General features: G+C 32.9%; 1 protein-coding gene across 1 annotated transcript in view; it reads left to right on the top strand.

Moving 5' to 3' along the window:
• LOC140747480 (uncharacterized) overlaps nucleotides 1-23565 on the top strand; it is a 62190-nt gene extending 38625 nt beyond the window's left edge. The window contains exon 2 of the mRNA XM_073079962.1: nucleotides 16818-23565. Coding sequence (XP_072936063.1) covers nucleotides 17238-18980 — 1743 coding nt within the window. The 5' untranslated portion in view covers nucleotides 16818-17237 and the 3' untranslated portion in view covers nucleotides 18981-23565. The remainder of the gene's footprint in view (nucleotides 1-16817) is intronic.
• The last annotated feature ends 235 nt before the right edge of the window (nucleotides 23566-23800 follow it).

Here is a 23800-nt window from a genome sequence, read left to right on the forward strand (position 1 = left end):
TAGTACAAAACGTTTCTATAACTACACAATCTACTCATATGGTAATGAATTAAAGGGTTGCTAGTGTCACGATGCGTATATTGCAGTAGAGTGGATCGCGCACGTGTCGACCCCGGGGTCCCTGCGTACATTCAATTCGGCTTAATTAGTTACCAGAGAAAGCATATTCAGACATATTGCACCGGCAGTCTTGTATACAATGCTGTACTATAGAGTAATGATAAATACGAGTATATGAAGTGAATTACCACAAATAATTGCATTAACCATTAATTAAAGTGTCTCACGGAAATAATGTCATTCTCTAATTTATTTATAGTTTGTATCATGCATGCACTTGTTAATGATAACATAAATTGAACAAAAAATAGGTAGATATTTTACATAACATTTAAATTTATTTGTATATTGTACACAAAATAGGGGAATAAAACGGCGTGGCGTCAAAATGTCTAGGAAATTCTAAACTGTGTGAGGTCAGACACGCACTCGGTAAATATTTTGATGAATTGGCCGCAAATAAACCATCTGAGGCAAAAAATATTATGTTGGCTTTTTGTTCTGAAATTTTAAAACAAAAATAGATCAAGCGAGCATTAAGCGTGTAAAGTTCACGGACTCTTGCCATCGCTTGTAATATGAAACTATTGTAAGATTGATCGCAACTTGAATAAAAAATACACGAGTTATTAGTGTTTTATTTTAAAAGGAAGATCATGTATTTTTTTAAGTATATGTATAGTTTATTCTTATTATTAAATTTAGTAGGAACTAGTAACTGATTATTAAGATTAGTAAGTATTTATTTTAATGTAAGTGGTCATTTGAAATCGGAATTGGACAATATTCCATGAAATTAATCACACACTGTTGTTATTTGGGGTTGCAACGGAACTCTTCATGTTTCAGTTTTTAGTCCAAAGCCCCGAGCTGCAAATAAATGGCAGTTTTAAAGTAGAAATAGATATTACAGTGGTGATGTCACTGTCGAATCACTAAGAACTTCTCATTCCTCTACTTAATTCTTCTCAACTTTCTGTTAACCAGTTAATTAAAAAATAAATCACGACAAAGACTGCGGTTTCAAGCTGTACGCGGGAGGACAGATACAGTTAAAGATTTATGACACCGACGCGCTATTATAAAGTAATGTCCGTCTCGGCATCCGTTATAAGTAGGCGCTAAAGGATACGGAACTGGTCTTTAAACATATCGAGCCATCAGTCAATAGTTAAGCCGGATTTTAATTATAGAATTGGAACTTCTGTTAAATCAAAAATACTTTATTAAAATACAGAAGTTGCAAATGAGCGTTCAGTGCACTTGGTAGTAACCTCCTACAGACGCTGATGGACATCTTTAATCAACCGGAGATAGGATTGGTACCTGAGATCGCAAACGGATTCTGTTATATCTGAGGACTAAGGACATTGCAGTTATAAGGCTGAATTTGAAGTAGCGGTGGCGGCGCCTCCGGAGTGGAACCACGTAGGGTTATACTGCCTTAAATAATGTTAAACGTAAATGATAACATTTAGAGCATGATTTGTAAACTGGTTGAATATTCTGCAGCAATAAAGAATGAAATAAATCTTGTAAAAATATTATAGATTAAATATTTCGATTAATTTACAACAACACCTAAAGTCAAAATTAAGTATTTTATTTGATGATTGATAAAAGCTTTGTAATTTGATTAATAATACACTTAACCTATGATATTCATACAAAAGCAGTACATGATAAGATATTGTATATGAACTTATCCAAATACTACTCGTAACACATATATTGGATAAGGTAGGATGTATTTCCGCTTACTACGACTACATAATAAAATACACGAACAATATTCGAAGAAAATTCCTTTCCATAAACGACATATGACATTAAATGTGCGTGTGTGCAATACTACCATCATTAACGGCATATCACTAAGTGCGCATATGAGACAGCTTAATTATAATACTATCTTCCTAGTAAAACTACCTGCGCCCGCGTCGCTCATACCCGACCTTCCTGTTCACCTTAAACGTCATGTCATATAAGTTAAATAGCTTACACGTGTGTAAATATCTAATCTACACCCATACAAAATGTTCACTAACGGTAAAAGTTTGGAAAATTACGTCTCTTTATTAACGTTTTTGTTTTAGCTACAATGCCTGTTTACATAGAGACTATTATTTTTAAACGACTCATTTGAGAGGACCGTTTCTTTTATGGCACTAAATTATGATTGTTTTGTTTCGTAAAATAGACAATGGCTTTATATTTTTAATTATTACAAATATATAGCCAACAGAGTCTCTACATATAAGTAGGCAAGTCAAGCAGCGTTTTTGTTTATTTATTTTCTAAACGGTTATATCGAACTTCGACCACTATGCGAACTCTAATCTAAATAACATAATGCGAAGGAAATCGAATTCCATTTAATAGCTTTTACCAGTGAGAAGTATAGTACATTATCGGCGTCATTAACAACCGCATATCTTAAATTAAACATCAATATTTGGAGCACTTAAAGGAAAGTTTAAAACTAAAATGTTTTCACTTAAAGCTTGCCGTAATTACCTTCACAATATAGCCTCAAAACGACGAACCCTTCAATTAAAATTCAATTCCGGTTTCGCTACCGAAATTTTTGGTCGTAATATATTTTGGTTATCTGCAGTTGAACCAGTTCATACTGCGTTAGTAATTTAATGTAAGCGAGTAAAAACAGAAATGAATACCTACTTTAAAATATATGATTACCTATTTCATATATGTATTTGTCGTGTTAAAAATAAAAAATATTCTAATTAATTCATAAAAAAACAACATGTTACCTTTCTTAAGTGACTGTCTTGATTGATTAGTTGTTATTTATTTAGAATATAAATTACAAGCACTAGCCGTACGTGGGATCAGTCATTAATCTTAAAACGATGTATTTTTAAGACTTATATTGTGTATTTTTAAGATAAAAAAAATGCCGTGAAACATATACGGATGACGACTTTTGCAAAAGTAATGCTTAATATCCGAAGTTTAAAAAGTAAACAAAAGAAACAATACTTAGCGTTCGGGTTTAACCCACATCCAGCGCTATCGGGCAAGAAACTTGGGTCGGCCAATTATAAAACGCCATCGTCGATAAAAATAATGATCATGTTTATTGATTTAAATTGCAAACGAGCGATTCACATTTACCGGATTTGGGCCCGGCGCATCGTTACGGGCCGATCCGGCGATCCGTCATCGGGTGCGGAATGCGGCTGGGGAATACGTCCCTTAAATTATATGTTTATATATTATTAAGCGAAGGCCCATTGTGACGTTGTGATTTTCCACTGCGAGTAGGTACGTTGATATTGGAAGCACAACGAACGTAATTATTTCCTGATTGCTCGTTGAAGTCTAATGTATTGTAGAGCTGCTCAGTAGAATAGCTACCTACTTTTTGTGTTTTTTGTTCGACGGGTATTCGATGCAGGACAGAAAATATACTTATTGTAACTTTGCAATGTTAAATAAAATAAAAAGGCAGTGATAGCTTAGTGCTTCCGACACAAACGAGGGACCCGAAATTTCATGTCCCAGGCAAACATGATGAAGGAAAACATCGGGATAACAGTGTAACATGGATTGAATATGATGACGATAAAATAATATAGCTAGGTACTAAACTTCGTAATGCAAAATGTTATGCTGAGCTATATACGGTTAACAGTTTGTACTGAAAATACTGAGCACAATTAGATTACAAGACGCTGGTGGCTCGGGCAATTTATCTTTTAGTACCGATCTATGTTAATCGTTGCTGGGACATTAACAACGGTGCATCGGTAATGGCCAGCGGTCGCCTGTTCGCAGTTCGCTCAAGGCTGCATTCAGTGAAAGGATTCGACATGAATCTGGATCATCCCACTATCTGTAATCATGGCTATCATTATAGGTAATATTGAACCGCGTAACACGTACGTCAGATTCTGAAACTTTTCTGTAATAATAGTATCGAAAACTATTTACTCTATAATGTTGTTAGATGAATTTACTTGTATGATAATTAAGAAGACCTAATAATGGAAATCATAGAAAGAAAAGAATTATGGCGTGAGTAAATAAAAATTATGCAGATAATATTAAAAGTTTCGTTTAAGTATCTTAAATTCAATTCTTTAATGCTAAACTTCTGTGTTATCTAAAAAATATAATTGGAAATAAGGAATGATGTACTGGATGATCAAAGATAGTCCTCGTAGGTAACGGTTTATCTCTATTTAGACACGCCAAATAGCTCTACAGTTATAAATGAGGTTGACGGATATTATTGTTTATTAAAATCAGATGGAATGCGCGTTCGCTCAGTACCTCCAGAGCATAAAAATAAATGTAGGTATACAACTAAGTTTCTCAGTATAATGCTACGTAGTACGCAACTGTGATCCGAGTATGGTAGGTCTCGATCAGGCCGGCGCACTCCTCTAGTCCTTTCGCGACTGCATCGACACCATCACGGAATATGCAAATGATGCTAAACTGCAACGTTACGAAATATAACCGATAGACGAGATAATACCTATAAATAAGGACACTGTTAATGGCGAAATAAGCTGATGGTGTGAGATCACGACTTGAAAATTATTAGCTAAAATTGTTTCTATCGCAAAAGTACTGCATTAGTTTACTTTTATGGGCGCATGAATTATAATATATGGCTTTATACAAAATAACATTAAACGTTTTGTATCTGTTACAGTTTATGTTACTAGATTTCAGTTAATATTCATATTTACTATTTGTATTTACATAACAAGTTGAATTGTGATAAACCTACTTTGTTGCATAACTTATCTTAACGTAATTACTATTTCAATTTAAAACGGATTAAATTTAGGCAAATTAATTTGACACATAACAATTTGTATAAAACACAAATTTGTCTTGACTTGAACAATTAACAGTAGGTAGAGTAAATAAATTATTTTGGAAAATATCACTACTTCAAGATTTCCTTTAGTTTCACAGCACAGTCGGTCGAGTGCCCATGAAGAATCGATCGAAAATTAGTCAAACATTGTTGTAATAAAATAACATATTATTATGTTACATTCAAGATGTCACCTCATTTGTAAAAACATGATTTACATTGGAGTTTTTTTTTACGACTATAATAATTGATAGATCGCAAACCTGTAAGATATAAGATTTAGTATATACAGGCTCTAATGGCTCGGCGCGAGATATCACACGTATCTAATTGCAATCAGGGCTGTCAGGTTGTACAATTACGGATACACAAAGCGTATAATTTGCTTGTCTTTTGTATCGTCTCTGTATAATAGACGACCTTGTATAATTAAATACACATTAAAATTTTGTATATTTGACAACAAATTAGTCGGATCAGAGTAGCTTATTTGAACGTTATCCGGTAGACAGCTTAATTATATTGTATTATGTATATTAAAGCTTCTTTTTCTGCTTCGGGTAATGAATATAGTTTCTTTTATTAATAGAATTTAGCCGTATGTTTTTACTATCAACCCTAAATTGCATGACAAACTTATTACCTACGAATAATATGTAAGCAGAAAATGCAAGTATAAATTGTGCTAGTTGCATACGGCGTATTAATGCAAAATTTTACTTCCTGAATAACAAATTACGTTGGCATTATTACTATAGCTTTTAACGTTGCTTTATTGATCAGAAGATCCAACGGATTTAATAGTGGGCACTTCACTTGCAACATACGTGGATTAGTTACACAATACATCGATAAAGATTTCATTTTCAATGCGAGAAAGTAAAATTTCACTCAAGTGTCAATTATATCTAATACTATGTACCTACTCATTCCGATTTTTATTCATTTATTCAAAGTTTGAACTTACCAACACCTGTCACAAAACCAGGTGCCAATTTGTCTCTGTACTGAACTTGCTTAACATAATCAGATAATCACATTTATGCAATTAGCTGATCTTTTAATACACTCGACGTTCGCGCTGATGTGCGATTACAATAAAGCTTTTGTTTGCATTCGACCAGTCATCAACATAAATATAATACAAACATATAATCATTGATCAAAACATCAAATTGTCTGCGATTTTGTATTGTGCATTGACTCTAATTGACTAGCCGAGTGAATATAAAGAGATTCGTGTTAAGCTAGCTATGAAAACCTGTTCCTTGGTATTGCCTCGTTATGATTTTTAATTAATATTTATTCGCCACCGAGCTTTTAAGTTTCGAATGCGTTTTTTTATATAAACGAAACCGACACCGCATAAGTTTTTATTTTCATAAATAGTTTTTTTTAATTACTTCAGTTATGAATACGGAAGTGCTACCGAACCTTAAGAAGCCGTAGTTTGCGATATAGTTTTTTTTTTACTTGAAAGTTTCACGGCCTTCGCGTAACTTATAATGTTTCGCGAACTTATATTCTTTTTTATAAATAAAAGTTATTTTTACCTGAAGTCAAAATAAAAAGTTGTCAAAAAAAAAAAAAAAAGTCAAAATAAATTTAAGAGTTTAATATTTTTAAAGTATATCTAGTTATTAAAAAGTGTTGTCAAATACAATTGGTATTATATTCTTCGTTAATTATGATGATATCTCTTATAATAAATAGTGATAATATTAAGATGATGTACTTAATTCTTTAGGGACTTATTAATGGTTATGTTTACCTACATGATATTTGAAGTAAGATGAAGAAAACCGTAATTTGTAAAATTACTGGATACTTATTTTTTCGATTTACTTTACCATTTAATTTTGGACGAAAAAGAGCATGCTGTGAATAACAGTGATTAAACACCATCAGAGAGTGAAGGTAGGTGGTTCGCACGAAACAAGAGCAAACCGGATCCAAATCGGAGGGAGCGTTTTCTGTAACTGGAGCAGACGGCCGTCTCGAATATCGCCCCTTATGTCGATAATAAGATTTTCTTTCGAACACCGCAATACCGCAGTTTCTCTTTTTTGTAAGTGCACCTGCGATGTAGGACAATCTTGGCTTATTTCGAAACGAAATCATGATTGACGCTTATCGGGCAAATCATATCTTAAAAGCATTTTTCAACGTAAACTCTACGTGAATAGTCTTGGACTTATCTTTTTTTAATTACTTACGTTCTCAGAATAATCGATCGTAAAGCAGTCATCGTGAGTACAGAAATTTGCAACTTACCATTGCCAATTGATTAAAGCTTTTATATCTTTAGTCATAGATAGTTATAGACACTAAGATTCTTTGAACAGGACAAATCGGTCATCGCAGAATAATATAGATATAAACCTGACTGGATGACGTGTGCAGACAGGCTCTACCACATACCAATGACTTAATAATATCTTAAGTTCTATCGTTTAAGTAACATAATGGAGAAATCGATTGTTTTATCATTTGTTACTACATTATTTACATATACGTGTAATTGTATGAACATCAATTACATTCATTACGCGAATGTAATAAAAAAGATCGAGTGTTCCATACAATACCAACATAACCGGATTTTTATTTATCTTTCTTGGACACACATATATAAATTTACTACCGTGTTAAGCGGGAAACGAAAATATTTACCTACGATTCTATGTATGTTGATACTAGAGTGTATACACGCGCGTGACAAACCACAACACAAACGTTGCCAGATATTTTACGTGGAATTTTGAAACCCTTTGAATTAAGAACCGTTTTCATAATATAGTTTCGTTGATATTTCGTATTTTTTATTACTTATCCTTTTATCTCAGTTGCAAATAGAGTTTCCAGTGATGATAGTTAGCCACTAAAATATTATTTAATGAAGATAAGTTACGATGCACAATTTCTGATGATAATATTATTAATTCTTGAATATCGTGACTGACCACGGGATATTTAATTTTGGGCAAAAAATTGGGACGTCCCACCAAAATTGTGATTTCTGGCAACGCTGCTCAGTACGTATCGGAACAACTATTACATGCGAACGGCAGTCGGCTAGCTGCGTGGGAACTCGAGCAAGCAGATACATTCAATATACTGAGCCATATTTTATGTCAGAATTTAACACACCGCAGATGCGAAGTGTTAGTAATCTGCGCTGTGTATCACGATTGAGGTACTTACGTGTCCTTATTAAACGCTGGCTACGAATCCTAAACATAAATATTTAATAGTTATACATAAAGTATATAAAACGTTACAAAGAAAGATCTTTTTTGAGGATGACACTTGACTGAAGGCGATGATTATCAAGATTTCTTCAAAAATATTATTTTTACGATTTTGGTTATGTTTGTTCCGATACATACCTGCAAGTTTAAATAACTTTACCTATTAAAAATAACAAATATAGCATATGATTTTATGGTTAAGGTTTTCTTCATTTTAAATAAAAGTATATAAACATAACCAGTATCACAATAATTGCAGTGATTTACTGACATATTTCAAAATAGATCATATTTACGTAAAGTAATGTTGTAACAGTATATTGACTTTATTCTTTGAAATACATTATCTGGCATAAAGTTACACAAGTGAGTACATGAGACTTGAGAGATCAAAGGCTGTACGGAGCGGTCATCTTCAGTAAAATGCCAGAGGTGAGCGCGGCGGCCGCGGGCCTACAGTGACGTGCCGATAGTCTGGTATGCGCCGGCGCTCCATTTTTGTGCAGCTTATATAAATCACTTGAACATTATTTATTAGAAAATAAGTCGTAGAAGGACTTAAAGACTGTAAAAGTTTGTACTTAAGCTTGTACCTTAAGTGTTTTATGAAAGAAGTAATGTTTATTTATATTTGTAAAGTTAATTTATCGTCATCATTGACAGATATTTTCTCAGTATAACAAGAGTTAAGAATGTGGCCTACCACGCTGGCCAAGTGCAGGTTGGTAGATTTTAGGCCTCTAAGGCCGTTACGTTAATTTCCGTATTTATATTAGTAAACCTCAATATAAGACTTGGCCTACATTGTCAACACGATCAAATAATAACGAAAGACTGGTTATGAATTTCTAGTTCCATGCACCGCAAAATAGATGCTCAATAACTCAATGTACAGCAGCTATGCATACCGCAAGACTAAAATAAATCAACGTGACAACTGAAAATTTACTTGCCAATCACGCGTTTCGTGGCGCACCTGCGCGTGCATGATAGCCCGTTTTCGAAAACAAACAGCTCTCGAGGCGATGGCTCGATGCAAACATGTCTATGTAGACCGCCAATTAAAACAGGCATTGTCGCCTAGAAGCGGGGCACGTATCGCGGCATAATCGACGTCGCAGCCCGCTTGGTGCCTAGTATTTTCAAAGTGGAAAATCTAAACAGAGCTTCTCTGTTACATATAAATAATGGCTTTCGCAAAATAAAAGACGATCGTACGATTCGTTTACATTGCGCAAGTTGTTTTATCTCAATTATTTCGGGTTATTGTCGGGTTTTATTTTAATTGTTTTTAAGAAGGATAATGTAGAAGCTTTCACGTAATATTTAATGCATTAACCTCGGGTTATACCTAATTCTCTTTAACGTTCACTGAGTACCTATTTAAATTAGCATAATGCAACAGTATCACAGCGATCCAAACATGTTCTCCTATTGCACTATCTTTACTGATGTCATAGAGTACTTACCGAAGATTTATCTTACTGAATATTTTATCAAATACATTAAAGGGTTAAGTGTTAGCAGACTTATTTTTATAAAATATTTTTAAACAATATTTTGAAAATATTACCGCAAGATACTTACAATGTTAACTGTAATAGTCTAACTGCGCGCTGCTTCTGCGCGACGCTATCTCATTTATCAAGATTATAGCATTAATTGTACCACATTTTTGCAATGAATAAATACAATACAATTTGTAGACATCGCATTGTCGCTTAATCCATGTTAATTAAAGATGTAGAGATACGTTCAGGACCTAGATTACGTGGTGTACGTTAGTTGGTCAAGTTTAGCTTTATGGTAACGTAAAGTACCTACTGTAAATAATAGGTACCTATACCTTTGCGTTTACTTTGTCACAATTATTATTTTTATTTCTTAATTAAATACGCAGAAAATTATAAATAACACGCATATACACTTAAACTTACCTACTGCTTAAATCATAATTCATTTATGAGCATAGTAGAGATACAGATAGACAAATATGTTTAGTTTAAGTCATTCATTTAAATTAATTACATTTTATTAAATAATATTTAATAATTATTGATCGTAAAAACGAATAAGTATATTTTCCCGCTCATTAGGCCTTCTTCTATATGGAAATCATGGTATTTCGAGGTTTTGCTGCAAAAGCAATTTGCTAATGAGAGCTCTATAGTCATTTTGAGTACTTGGGTCTTCCAAGTACTCAAAATGTCTATAGAGCTCTCATTGCTTTATAAGTGTTTAGTAAGGGAATCTTCACGGTTCCTGTTTTTAATTTTTACCTCAGGTACGCTATATTCAGATGTATATGACTTTATTATAGGAGGATGTAGAGTTCTACTCTACTCCCTCCTAGAATAAAGTCGGGCTACGTTACGAAAATGTTGTCGCATGTTACACATACGTACATATATATTTTATAGTAAGTAGAAAAATGCAATGACTATTGGTTTTCCCAGAACATATCTTTCATACATAAAAGAATGCGTGTTATAATCATAGGATGCGTAAGTTATAATAGTCACAATTAGTAACATACTGACTATAATTGTATATGTCGAATGTTTCTGTTATGCTGTGTTTCCAGCAGTTACGTACCAACTGACATCTTCGCGTTTAGATGTGTAATGCAACTTCCACTAGAAATAATATAAACAAAAGTATATATGCTTAAAGTTTTAGGTGTGTTTGTTTGTATTTGCTTTTAAGGTAGGTAAGAGTTTTGAAAGGTAGAACCAGCACGGTTCGTATGGGAAGGTACCATCGATACATTCTTTTTCGTATGAAACAATTCTTGCATTTCAATGGAAGTTAGTTGATTGCGGTTGTCTTGTATGTCAGCGTCATAATTACCTATACGAGACATCTTTGTCATAAGATTGGCTTCGCGTTCGCTACTTCAAACTAATAAAAACTACAAAAAAAGCTTACTATATTTGCTCTACTTTAATTTCGGTGTACCTAATTTTTAATTTTAATGTATTTTAAACAAATAAATAAAAATATATGAATTGGGTAAGTATTTACAATTGTTTCACAGAAGCACAACGATATTAACTTAACTAACTTAATTAGTAACTAACTGAAGATTTTGAAACACCGTTAAGTATATTCGACACTTACACAAGCAAATACATTGAGACTGACCATCTTAACTTAGCACAGTACAAAGATATTTCCAATAGTCAATTCAGTCGGATGATTAAAATAATATAACGGTTTGCTTTAGTTCGCAAATTTTAGTAGCTGCACAAGAATTGGAGCCGTGTCCTACTGCGCCTTGGCGGCGATTTGTTACACAGATTTTATTAACAGCCTGTTACGCAGTTGCCACAGCGATATAATTGCTGCTTTTACGTCACTGTGTTTATTCTGATATGTATTAGCGCAGGGTCTGAGTACTTTACACGAATACAAGTTTTTTTAAATAAAATTTAAGTGGCAAAGGAACGAGCAATGCACTAGATGGTAGACACTGCTCCATAGATATCTATAACCACCCGCATAGATCAGTACCCTTACCATGAGTCAACGTTTTAACAAATATGACTGTTTTGGTATTTGTTTACGTATTGGCCCATAGAATTTCCAAGTTCTGTACCCCTACCATGAGTTTTTACGTGTCGACAAATATGACTGTTTTGGTATTTGTTTACGTATTGGCCCATACTATTTCCAAGTTCCGACGCAATCCGCTAGGGGCGCTGATTGGAAATAGTATGGGCCAATACGTAAACAAATACCAAAACAGTCATATTCGTCGACACGTAAAAACTCATGGTAAGGGTACTGACACAATCCGCTACGGGCGCTGATTGGAAATTGTATGGGCAAATACGTAAACAAATACCAAAACAGTCATAGTTATCAAAACGTATAAACTCATGGTAAGGGTACAGGAGTTATACGTTACGCCGATCACAATGTGCGATCAAATTTGGAAAAGGCAGATGCCTTGCCACTCCTGAAGAATAAGATAGCTTCATGTATTAGTCATCTGTCACACCTACATACCTAGTACCTACCACCGAAACGCAAGAAAACGCAAAAAAATATGGCGGTGGCACCTACCCGGTCAACCATTACTGTTCTACCACCTTTTATATAACGCTATAAATAAAATATTTTTTGTGAACTCCACAAAAATATACTAAAGAAACGTGAAGGTACTCGTAACTATGCAAGCAATCTATATGACAGTATTACATTTATATGAATTACTTTAAAAAATTTTATAATACATTTTATAAATTACAATCGAAAAAAATACCGATAATAGCGGTTTCCGTAATAACTTAAAAATTAACAATGTTAATTGATTTTAATTTTAGATATTACTAATTTATATCAATATTTTATTTATAACTAGCTAACAAGATTACCCATTAATGTTCATTACCAACAGTAGATACAAAACTCATACTAAAATCTGATTAAATTGTGTAAGTAAATGAGACTAAGTTTAATAATCTTCAACTTAATTACAAGCACACATAAAATGGGTTTATGTTCCTTAGTAATTCAAATTATAACACAGCAGTATTGGTAATTGCTATAAAGGAGAAGCAGTGTAGCGATGCCTTCGTAAGAACCGAGAGTTCTAAAAGTAAAATACATTGCAACATGACACGAATAACATATAAAATTTAAAATTAATTATTTCAAGAAGATGTATATCTATGATTTATTGACAACGATATATAATTTTATTAGTATCTCTAAATATATTCGCTTAGCGTAATTTAAGCGTAAAATTGATTAACCTTTATTGCAAACACGGCTACTAAAGTATAGTATGCGAAATAAATTGCAGAATATAATTAGTGGAGTTTTATAGTAGGCATTATCTATAACTTGCGATGAGGGTAACCTTTATTATTGATTAGATTTTCATATGGAATGGATATTACATAAATTCTTCTTGGTTTACTAAATATATTCCTATTTATAAGAACAGGACTAAATTTTAGTATAAAGTAGGTACTTATACTTTTTACGCTGATATATACATATATATGTTTCAAAGTCGCAGAAAAACGCATGTCTTTAATGACATTCCTACTAAGAACTAAAAGTTAGCAATGCATTGCTTATTTTCGCATAATCTTTATTGATGACAGAGGTCCATGAACAGCTGTTCAGCTGGATACATGCCCATTTCCTACTGCCAACAATAAAATTCGGCATTTCACTAGATATTAATAGTCTAGCGAAAATCTAGAACACAATAATAACAGTATAGTTTCTAGTATTTGGACAATCAATGGTTCTAAATCTGTCAACCCTACTCTCACAATCAGTGCGGTCGTGATCCAGTTGTTTGGCGATGGCGCTGGCGGTGCCGCGTGGCGCAACGCTCGTTAACCCACATGCACATGCACTGCACTCCGCCGAACTCATCAAATTCACATCCCTACTTGCATAAAAACGACGCACGTGATACCGATATCATCCTAACATTTTGTCCTACAAAATCAATTAGCACGGCGTCACAATGGAAATGAAAATGATTTTTTACGTTATATTTTGTATTTCTGTTTTTTAGTTCATTCGCTGGTTTCAGTATTTTATAAACAATGTATTTTGTTGAGTTTGTCCAGAGCTCTATTATACAAAATGTTTTGTAAAATTTGTTTACTCTTATCATTGTGTTTAAAACAGAAATCATGCCGCTAAATATATCTTTATTTATTTTACCGATTTATTTATTTTACGCGCCCTGTGGGTTTACCCACAGTAGCAAATAAAATTTTAAAATCTTACTTCATGTTAATGTAACTTTCTAATGATAAGAGTTATTATAATCGGTTCAGAAGTTCGAAATTTAACAACAACAAAGAAATCGTCTTCTTTATTATATGGGTATAAAAAAAGAAACAAAAATTTTCGTTGCAATTTGCGAAACAAGTATTTGTTTATCATTATACACGTATTCTTCGTAAATGTCGATATGTTTGCATACTATGACGAAATATGCCTAGTAAATGATTCTGTAAATCGTACCATGCTGTTACAACTTATTGTAGACAATTTACTAGATACTATGCTATTTACATTCTACTTAAGCTTAACATAAAACCCGCATTATGACATGCCATTATCTACTTATATTTTACGAACCTGTTATAGCAAATGATCCAGTACTGTGTTGTTAAAAAACTCAATGCGAAACATTATACGAAAATAGCGTAGTACATTTATCTGCTTTAGTCATTTATATACACTGTACAAGTACATATTAATAGTAAATAAGTACTTAAATTCAAATTGAACGTAGTAAAATTACCCGTGGTTATTTTTAAACTGTGGTTTATTAATCATGGCCTACACCTTTTTTATTTAGTGACATTTTATATTTTTACTTTTATTGCTCTTATTAACGGCGAAAAGTGTGTTTTATACGCTACATTTTTAAGAATCGTAAAAACAAGACAATTTATCTTAACTGTACTTCCGTAGAATTAATATTATTTGTCTTACCAAGAATTTTCTTTAATGATTTTATCTTTTTGACAGTTAAAACATTAATATAACGTAACAGAAGTTTTTCAGTAACGCTATTTACATTTTTTAGAATATGTATGTGAATTTTTGAGACATTCACTTTGTAACAAGATTTTTTGTATAAGATTGAAGTACAAATTAAGTGCAAAGTCCAACTGATGGTAAGTGGTTGATGTCGTCCATGAAAATCTGGTGCCAATTCCATAAAACAGGGGTTCTACCTGAGGATAATCACAGATGCGTTACTACTCCCACTAAGTCGGTTACATAAATATATTTCAGTTGCATTTTGTAACATAAAAAAGTAATGTTACCGAGTTATCAGCATTACAGCGTGTAATACGGTTGCTAAAGATCTTGCCGGCAGCAACAAATAAAAATACATAAAGTGGAACAGTTTTATTAATTTTACAAGAAATAATATCACCGTATTTAAATTTTTGTGTCTTTACAGTTCCCTTATGCGCTCTGTTAAAATATATATTGTTTAAACATTGAAAATAAAAAAGTGATTAAAGAAAATATTTTGATCAAAAACAACATATACTTGACCATAAAAAAGAGGAAAGATAAAAGCATACAAAGAGGAAAACAATCAGCATAATACAATTAGTTCAACTACCTTTGAATTTTATAAAGAAGGCTTTACTAGTCCATCTCTATTTATTACTTATGAAGATTTTCATTTGCTACGATCTTGACATTCCGCAGAGTCTGTTTATCCATTAATCACAGTAAATCGTCATTAATCATATGAATTGAAACACTACATTAGAACTATACATTATTATTTATTAGTACTTTAAGATAGTGCATGATTTTAGATGGACTTTGTAATACTGTAGTTTATGGACTTCATAAAAAACTATGATGGTTTTTGCTCTCACAATTAACTTTATATTGTGACAGTAATTTATTGCAAGTGTTGGCAGGAATGGGTTTAATTTATATTTTATCAACGTTAAGTCCTACATCGTAACTCCACTCTTTTACGTAGTCTTGTATTTTTAACGCCTTTAAATACTATAGTTTTGCAAATAAGTTCTCAATTATTACATAAAATCCACGGACATGTATCTGTAATAACTGATAAAATATATTTTTTTGCGTAATTGCGCCTTGTCAAAATTCATTTAAACCTTTAACAAAATTAGTTGTAACAAACAAATCAGCAGTCATAAATTTTGAAACTTGTACATTTTGTTTTATTTGGAAATAGCAGACAGCCACATAATCTTTTTAATTAGAAAATAACACAATGCCACGACATTCAAACATGTGTAATGTTAAATGAATAGTCACTTGTTTACTGCGTAGAGTCAGCTTAAAAAGTTTTTGAATTTAGAATCCACTCGTCTCGTATTTCAGTGTATATTATACGCGAATAGGTAGGTAAATAATATTTCATCAAAATGTATATTGGCGCGTTATAATTGTATCAACTGACAGATGTAACTCTATACTGGGTGTTTCGGTCCCGCGAGCTTGCTCCAATTCATCGTGTCATTTGACAGACCTTTCTCATTTTACGTGTACCGGGTATCATTAAAATTGTTCCACTTTTATATCCAATAAATATGACCTGATAAATATAATAAATACAAAAAAATATATAATTACTTCGTGCATAGAAAAAATGTTCCTAAACTAATTCATAGTAGGATACCTGATCATTCGGTACAATGTAACATACTATAAATTCATGTTAAATCAATTGTGGGTAAATAAGATTAACAATTAAACGATAAAATAAGTTAATGCTTTGAATGAAGCAATGTTAATACAGGAATATTAACAAAACTAAATATATTCAACGCTGGTGCACTAATAACATGTAATGTTTCAAACCAAAACCAATGATTTGTAACTCATTTGTATTATATAAAAAAAGTAATTCTTAGTGATAATATGCTGTGTAGTCAAGTTGTGCGCAGGCGTTACGCGATGCCTGTTAGACACGCCGCGTGACTTGTTTGCCCTGATTTTGTACAGGACTTAAACAATCGAACAAAGTAGCTTAATTAAATATTGTAATACACATTTTAGTACACAACTATTCTAAAAAGTATTTCTTAATACAATTTTTGGAACCTTACTCAATAGAGATTGTAAAATAAATACCTAACGTATTTCTTTTTCTATTTCAGGTCTACGACATCGTTCCAACAAGTCTTCATGGATATAATGGCACATGGTATCCAGTATGTGGCTCCCGCTGCTACAAACGTAGTGAACTAACTTCTCATCGAGCAGTGCCCAGAGTCAGAGTGAATAATGGAAAAAAGCTACGTTCGAATTAAGTTCGCACACTCCATTGGTCCACCTATTGACTCGAACACGCTGGGCACATCTGAGTAGCATAGCTCACGCCCTCGTACACGCACTTCAGTTACCGACGCTCTAGCGACTGCCAATAAAGTACAAGTCATACCGGGTTATAATCGATTATTTAAATTTAGATATATTTATTTAAGTACAAAGACAAACAGAACATTAAACGCGGAATTGTTTAATGTTACTTTAGAAGAAACGAACCGAGAAGTCGGTTGAAAATTGAAACGGTAGTCATGACGGCCACTGCTCCAGAACTGTCAAAGTCGGATTTCTTCGATTTCGTGACCTCAAACGAAGTGACTGATGCACAGTATAAACAACAGATGCGTTCTGTTAATGTGTTCATGGAATCGCCTGACTCGAGATCAAATCCTTTACTATCAGAGGAGCCGAAAGAACAAAACAACAACAGCTTACTGAGCGTAGCGGGCGGGCAATCCAGTGCCAACACTAGTATGGCGACTGCTGCCACTTCCAATACCTTGGAAAGCTTTGACTCAATTTGGAATGTGGATCGCGACCGTGACCGTTTAGACACTGCTATGTTAGAAGATCTCAACAAATTTTACTGGAATCAAGACAGTGAAATTAACGGTTCCCATCCCTGTGCGGACACTGCCATTTCAAATAAACTCATTAGCAATAATACTGATGGTCAAATATACACACTAACCATTCTTAATCAAGATATAAACGAATCTAATTCGAGTAGGTATTGGGGGAAAGATGAAGACGTCTCAATGTCGAGTCCTACGGATATAGAACCAAATCCATCTTTGGATTTAGAATCCATATTGAACATGAATGGATTTCCTAACGATTTTAATCAAGATTCACTTCATTCCACCATACTTCCAAAAGTGGAAAATTATAGTTATGAAGATGGGGAATCAGAAACTCAAAACACAGATATGAGCACAAGTAATTTAGTTAAGATTGAGCCATTTACTTACGACGATAATGAGTTTCAAAGTAATGATAAAAAGGAAGATACATCGCGAAGTCCCATAATTGGAACAGCCACCGGACTAGAAGGTCAGGTTGAGTATAATAACAACAACAATGACTGGAAATTGACGGATCAAAATACCTCCAACGAGTCTTTACTACGAAGCGCATTGCAAGGAAAAGCTTTTATTAGATACAGTACCATACAAAAAAATATCACAGCTAAATTAGACGCGGAAACAGAATTGAAAAGGGTTATAATAAATAACAACAATAAGGCCGATGTTCCATCAATGTATCCTGATAATAAAGACTCTACGACGGAATTACTAATGGCTATAAATGCTCCTGAAAACGGAAATGTCAACATATCCATATTACTTGAAGATCCTACTGCTACGATCATATCTAATGGAGAGAACCCGACGTCGACTCAAAGTGTTGACGATATTTTGTTGTCGCAATTGGACGCAAGTTACCCTGATGATTACGAGAAACTAAAACGGATAGCAACCGAGTTAGGGGAATCAGTGCAACCTTTTTGTTCGGTGGAGCCTCTTGATCCTTCACGAAGTGTTTATAATATACATCACGTAAATGGTGAATTAGTCACGATGATACCCGCTAGTGAAGTCCAATTGCCCCAGCACTTGCAAATAGTGACAGCATCGCCGACTGTTACAAGTACGAAATCAGCCGGCAAGAAATATAGACGAATACAGAACAAAAGTTCCCCACCGTCAACACAAACGCAATCGGGCACAGCGATCCAAGCGGCGACATCCACGTCGAACGGCGTCAGAAAGGAGCGATCACTTCACTACTGCTCCATCTGTTCGAAAGGCTTTAAAGACAAATACTCAGTGAACGTCCACGTCAGGACGCACACGGGGGAGAAACCGTTCTCATGCTCTCTGTGCGGCAAGAGCTTCCGGCAGAAGGCGCACCTCGCGAAGCACTATCAGACGCATATAGCCCAAAAGAGTGCCGCTGCCAACGGCGCTTCAAAACCCACAAAGCAGAGGTAACCGTACCGTCGGCGGTGCTTCACTTTCGTCTGCATTGATAGTCAATTGAACAATGATACAGTGATAAAGAGTGTATTTCTTTGTTATAGAATACGTAAAGGCTGAAATATCACAGATGAATTTGGTAAGGTGCTAAATGAATTAGTAATAATATGAGTATAAGGCAATACAGAGAACGAACGTGTCGAAGAAACTTGACCGTTTTCATACTTGTTAATTTGTACGTAATTCCGCCCGTTACCGAATAATTTTTAGCTTTAGCTAGTGTTAGCTAAGAACAGGTACTATTAAGTGTTTTTACTTGGAGATTATTATAAAAACTACATTCCGTATTTATTAGACGAATGTAAAACGTCAAAGTGATAAAACATGTATTTTTATATCTACTGCAGATTTTAAATGGCCGTAGCAATTTGTGTTAAATAACCACTATCTGATCTAATAATCTAATAATAAGCAATTTTCCTTAACATTACTTTTGCTGAGTACAAATGAAACTATCAGATAAGTAGCCAACAATGATGAACAGCTTTGGATTACCTATTGCCCGTCTGCGCTGTAATTTCTCCCGCAGTGCGACCGACTAAACTTTCTAAAAAATAATAAAAAAACAGAGTAAAAGAACGAACATTCAGTAACCCAACATCTTTCACCGCTCAACTATCGTATTTTACATTTGCTTAACTCTATATTCAACTTATCATGTTTTTTTTTCATATAGAGTCTTAATGGGAGCGTCGGATTTAATTTAACGCTGTTGCTAAAAATACATTTTTCAACGGTTAGCGGTTTTGAAACAATGCAATGTGCATTGTGTACAAAAAATTAATGATCTGTTATTACCATAATCTGTTCATGTAATAGTTCACTAGAAATTTAAAGACAATTTCGAAGTGTACGAGTATATCAGAACATAGTGAAGGGTGCCTCATTCCCAATATTACATCTTTCGCCTTACACTGGGAAAGGCTTGATTGCTCCCAGATTGCTATAAATTTGATATACAAGTGGTGTTTCAATCGCGGTCTTTAAAACTGTGCTCCCTTTCTCGTCTAACAAATTGGCCTTTCTTTGTTCAATTCGTGTACTTAGAACAAGAGCCTCGCCTCTTATCTTTAAAGGTATCTATTATTTACAACGACGCAAACTTGGCATTTACTTTATATAAATAAAGTTATGGTTGAGCAAAACATGACTTCCACTCTACAGAAACACTTCGTACATTGTAAGTCATACTAACATAAGAATAAGTCTTCGTACGTTACGTACTTCATAGAACATTACTCTATATTCATCGTTGCAAAGATTTTATATTTATATAGAGCAGTGAGAACGTACAGTTGCTTTTGTTCCAAATAGTATTTCAACACTTCTAGTAGACGAGTCCTCTTTTTTAGATTTTTATATATCTATGTGCATTAGATTTTCATACAAAGGACAACGACTGCAATGTTTACTGTCTATACTTGCATTTGAACTTTCACTACAAACATGTAGACTTGGTAGTAAGTCTAGGTAGCTAAAATGCGCATAGATACGTAGCGAATAGGTGTATTCGCTACGTATCTATGCGCATTTTAGCATTAAAATTATCTTCATCGTCTACACCTTCAATATTAAATATAATTACTAAGCACGATTGAATCTATTTGTTCCGCGAAGAAAATATTGTTAATTTACGACCATTCTAAAGTAACAGACTGCAGAGTCTGCAGACCATTCACACAAACAATATGCTTTCAAAATAAAGAATAGCATTATAAAACTTCACACAAACTTACTTCTCTCCTTCATCAATCATATCATTTGTATTAAATATTTATTTTATGTTCGATATTGAAAATGTAGGGTCACAAACTGATTATCTTATTGTTATAACATATTCTCCACAAGATGTGTTTATTTTTTCCTTTCCATAACTAAATTAATTACTTATCTAGTTCTGCATAATGCATTTCATGCATATTGATTAGAAAGCTTACAATATTTCCTTTGGACTAATATACATCGACATTAGACACTACGAATAACTGTTGAAAAGAGATTATGGTAGGTTAATTTTTTTATATTTACTTATTTATTATTATTATACTTATTTCATAAAGTAATAATTATGTACGGTAATACTCATCAAATTAAGTGCACAAATTTTAAATTCCTTGTTTTAAAAAGGACTGAATGAAAACAAATATAAATTATTCGAACATAAATATTTTTGGTCATACCTATAGGTTATCAATTTATTGCTTAAATTATTAAATGGCGAAAAACGCCAAAATAAGATTAATGTTAAAAAAAATAATACAATTTACAATAAATACTCAATCCAAGCGGCTAATTGTATGTATCTTCCCATTGTCTTGCCAAGTTCATACTGATAACACAATATGTAATGTTATTAGATACATATTTAACTAATAAGTAAACCGACACTGCCTTTTAATGTTTCTGCCTGACTGAGAGACTATTTGAACTAAAAGTACCTACTTTGTTTGACCTGATAAACATACTCTTTACAATTTATATATCAAGGAGATATATTACGTTCGGTTAACTCGATGTTTAATCATACATAGAGTTTTATAATTTTATGTCAATTTAATAGTTACCTACGTCCAAGTAGGTCCATGTTTCTAAGCATTCAATCGACATCATCAAACATCAAAATCGAATCAAACAACATCAAAAATATAGAAAAGATTCATACTTCGTACCAGAAAATTGATATTTGAATGAAGTGCTAAAACACTTTCTTCTCGAAAATCGAAAGTAAATATATACTGATAACGATTTGATATTTCGTGACATATATTTTCTAATAAATCTTTAAAAAATAGCAGTGATGTGTAAGGCTGGATCCCGGATTGATTCTTTTGTACTTTACATATGCAAATATTATTTAGCATATAATGTTTCTTAAAAACCGTCATATAAATTCATAATTTTGAATTTACACATCGGCTATTATAAAGACATGTAATCTCCTTGATACATAAATACTATAAAAATATCTGAAGTAATCAATGGTGGTCGATTTTCTTTAAGGTATATAAATTATCGATTAAGATCTTTAGGACTTTCCTTAACAATACTCATTATTTGTAAATAGGTATGTATAACGAACAGATTTAGGAGGAAAACTAATTCGAGACGTAAATTTTGCTCTACCACTTGTATCTCATTAGACGGTATTTTAAAATGTTAGCGAATTTATAGATTTTGTAAGTAATAAGATATTTTCGAGAGATTTACCAATTAGATGTAAGAAACTATGGCTACCTTATTGTAATATGCGTATGCATTAATGATTGTTAATATATTCATGTAATATATTAAATTATGTTGGTTTTTGTGTACTTATTTCGAAAGGATTTATTATTATTGATGGATTATTATTGCATTTGTTCCTGAGTTGATTATTAGATTTTATTGATAATGTCTTGTTTATAAGATGTCTATGTTTAATTTGAACATGAATAATTTAACTGTAAAGTTATGTTGTAACAGAGTAAATTTGAGGACGACGTGGATGACTATTGATTGAATATTATACACCGTAGCGACGCTCATCGTATTTTTGTAAATATTTGCTGTGTTTCGAAACACTATGCGATTGCTCAATTTTTTGCAAAATTAACAAACAAATTATCCACTTCATCCTTAAACTGGTCCGTCCTGTACAATACTTTCATTATTTATTATAGAAAGGTTAAGTGAAAAAAGAGAAACAAAACAGTAATTTTATTTTGATTAACCCGAGCTGTGATTTTTGCTTATGTATTTCTTTGACAGTGTCATTCACGAACGGAGGCTATACATTCAGTGGTAACTCCGCCAGTTTTTATGGATGGAGCCTGAAGTTTGATATATCGATACTATTCTTAATAAGATACTTATTCACCTACTTCTGTGATTCATTTATCATCATACTGGTGCACATAATGATCACTTTAATCGTAGACGAGAAATTACTCAAAGGACAAATTTGTAAATCTGGATCCAGCTCCAATAAACACCTGTTTACTTGTCCTGTATCAGCGCCTACAGTGAAGCCAGTTCTGAATGTATAGACTCGTAGTACCAGAGGATTCACTTTGTAAATCCTACACTGGTCACACACATTTATGTCTTCCATAAGCATAAAATAGATATAATATGAATGCGAAACTTTTGCGACCTGAAGTGTTTATAAGTGTTATTTTTAGAGTATTGACATATTGCGCTAAACCTTACATACGCTACGAATTGTTTATTAATTATCATGTATTATCAGTCTTCAGTGATTAGTAAATAAATTTACTGTAATAACATTTGAAATCCTTTAAGGAATTATGCGCTGTAATAACATAGAGGCATATATGTCATGTATTAGTATAAACCTATGACGCATAAGTTTCGCGCATCATTGTATTGTATTTAGTTCTGTCCGAAATAATCTGGTCACTCATATCAGTATCAGATAAGTTCTATGTAAAGTAATGAAATTCATAGCTACCATAATTTTACAACATTTACAGTTTTGTATTGAATTTCTTATATTTTTTACTTTCCTACTTTAGTTTGCTAATAAAATGTTTTTATAATATAAAAATATATGCCTTTCATTTACTTTTATAAGTATATAACTGCCCTGAAGAAATAAGTAGTAAAAGGAATGCATTGTTTGTCTGATTCTCGTGGATAACACTTTCGAAATTTATTAAAACTTTAGATTATTATCGACTAAAGTTTTTGACAATATCTGAACAATAATTCATACCGAAAACTAGATCTACAGGATAGCATTGGAATAATTTCGAATTGAACTTAAAAAGAAAAAA

Source organism: Epargyreus clarus, unplaced genomic scaffold (genome assembly GCF_041222505.1).
Source record: "Epargyreus clarus isolate Ecla_fem2 unplaced genomic scaffold, WU_Ecla_fem_2.2 ptg000014l, whole genome shotgun sequence".
Classification (NCBI taxonomy): domain Eukaryota; kingdom Metazoa; phylum Arthropoda; class Insecta; order Lepidoptera; family Hesperiidae; genus Epargyreus; species Epargyreus clarus.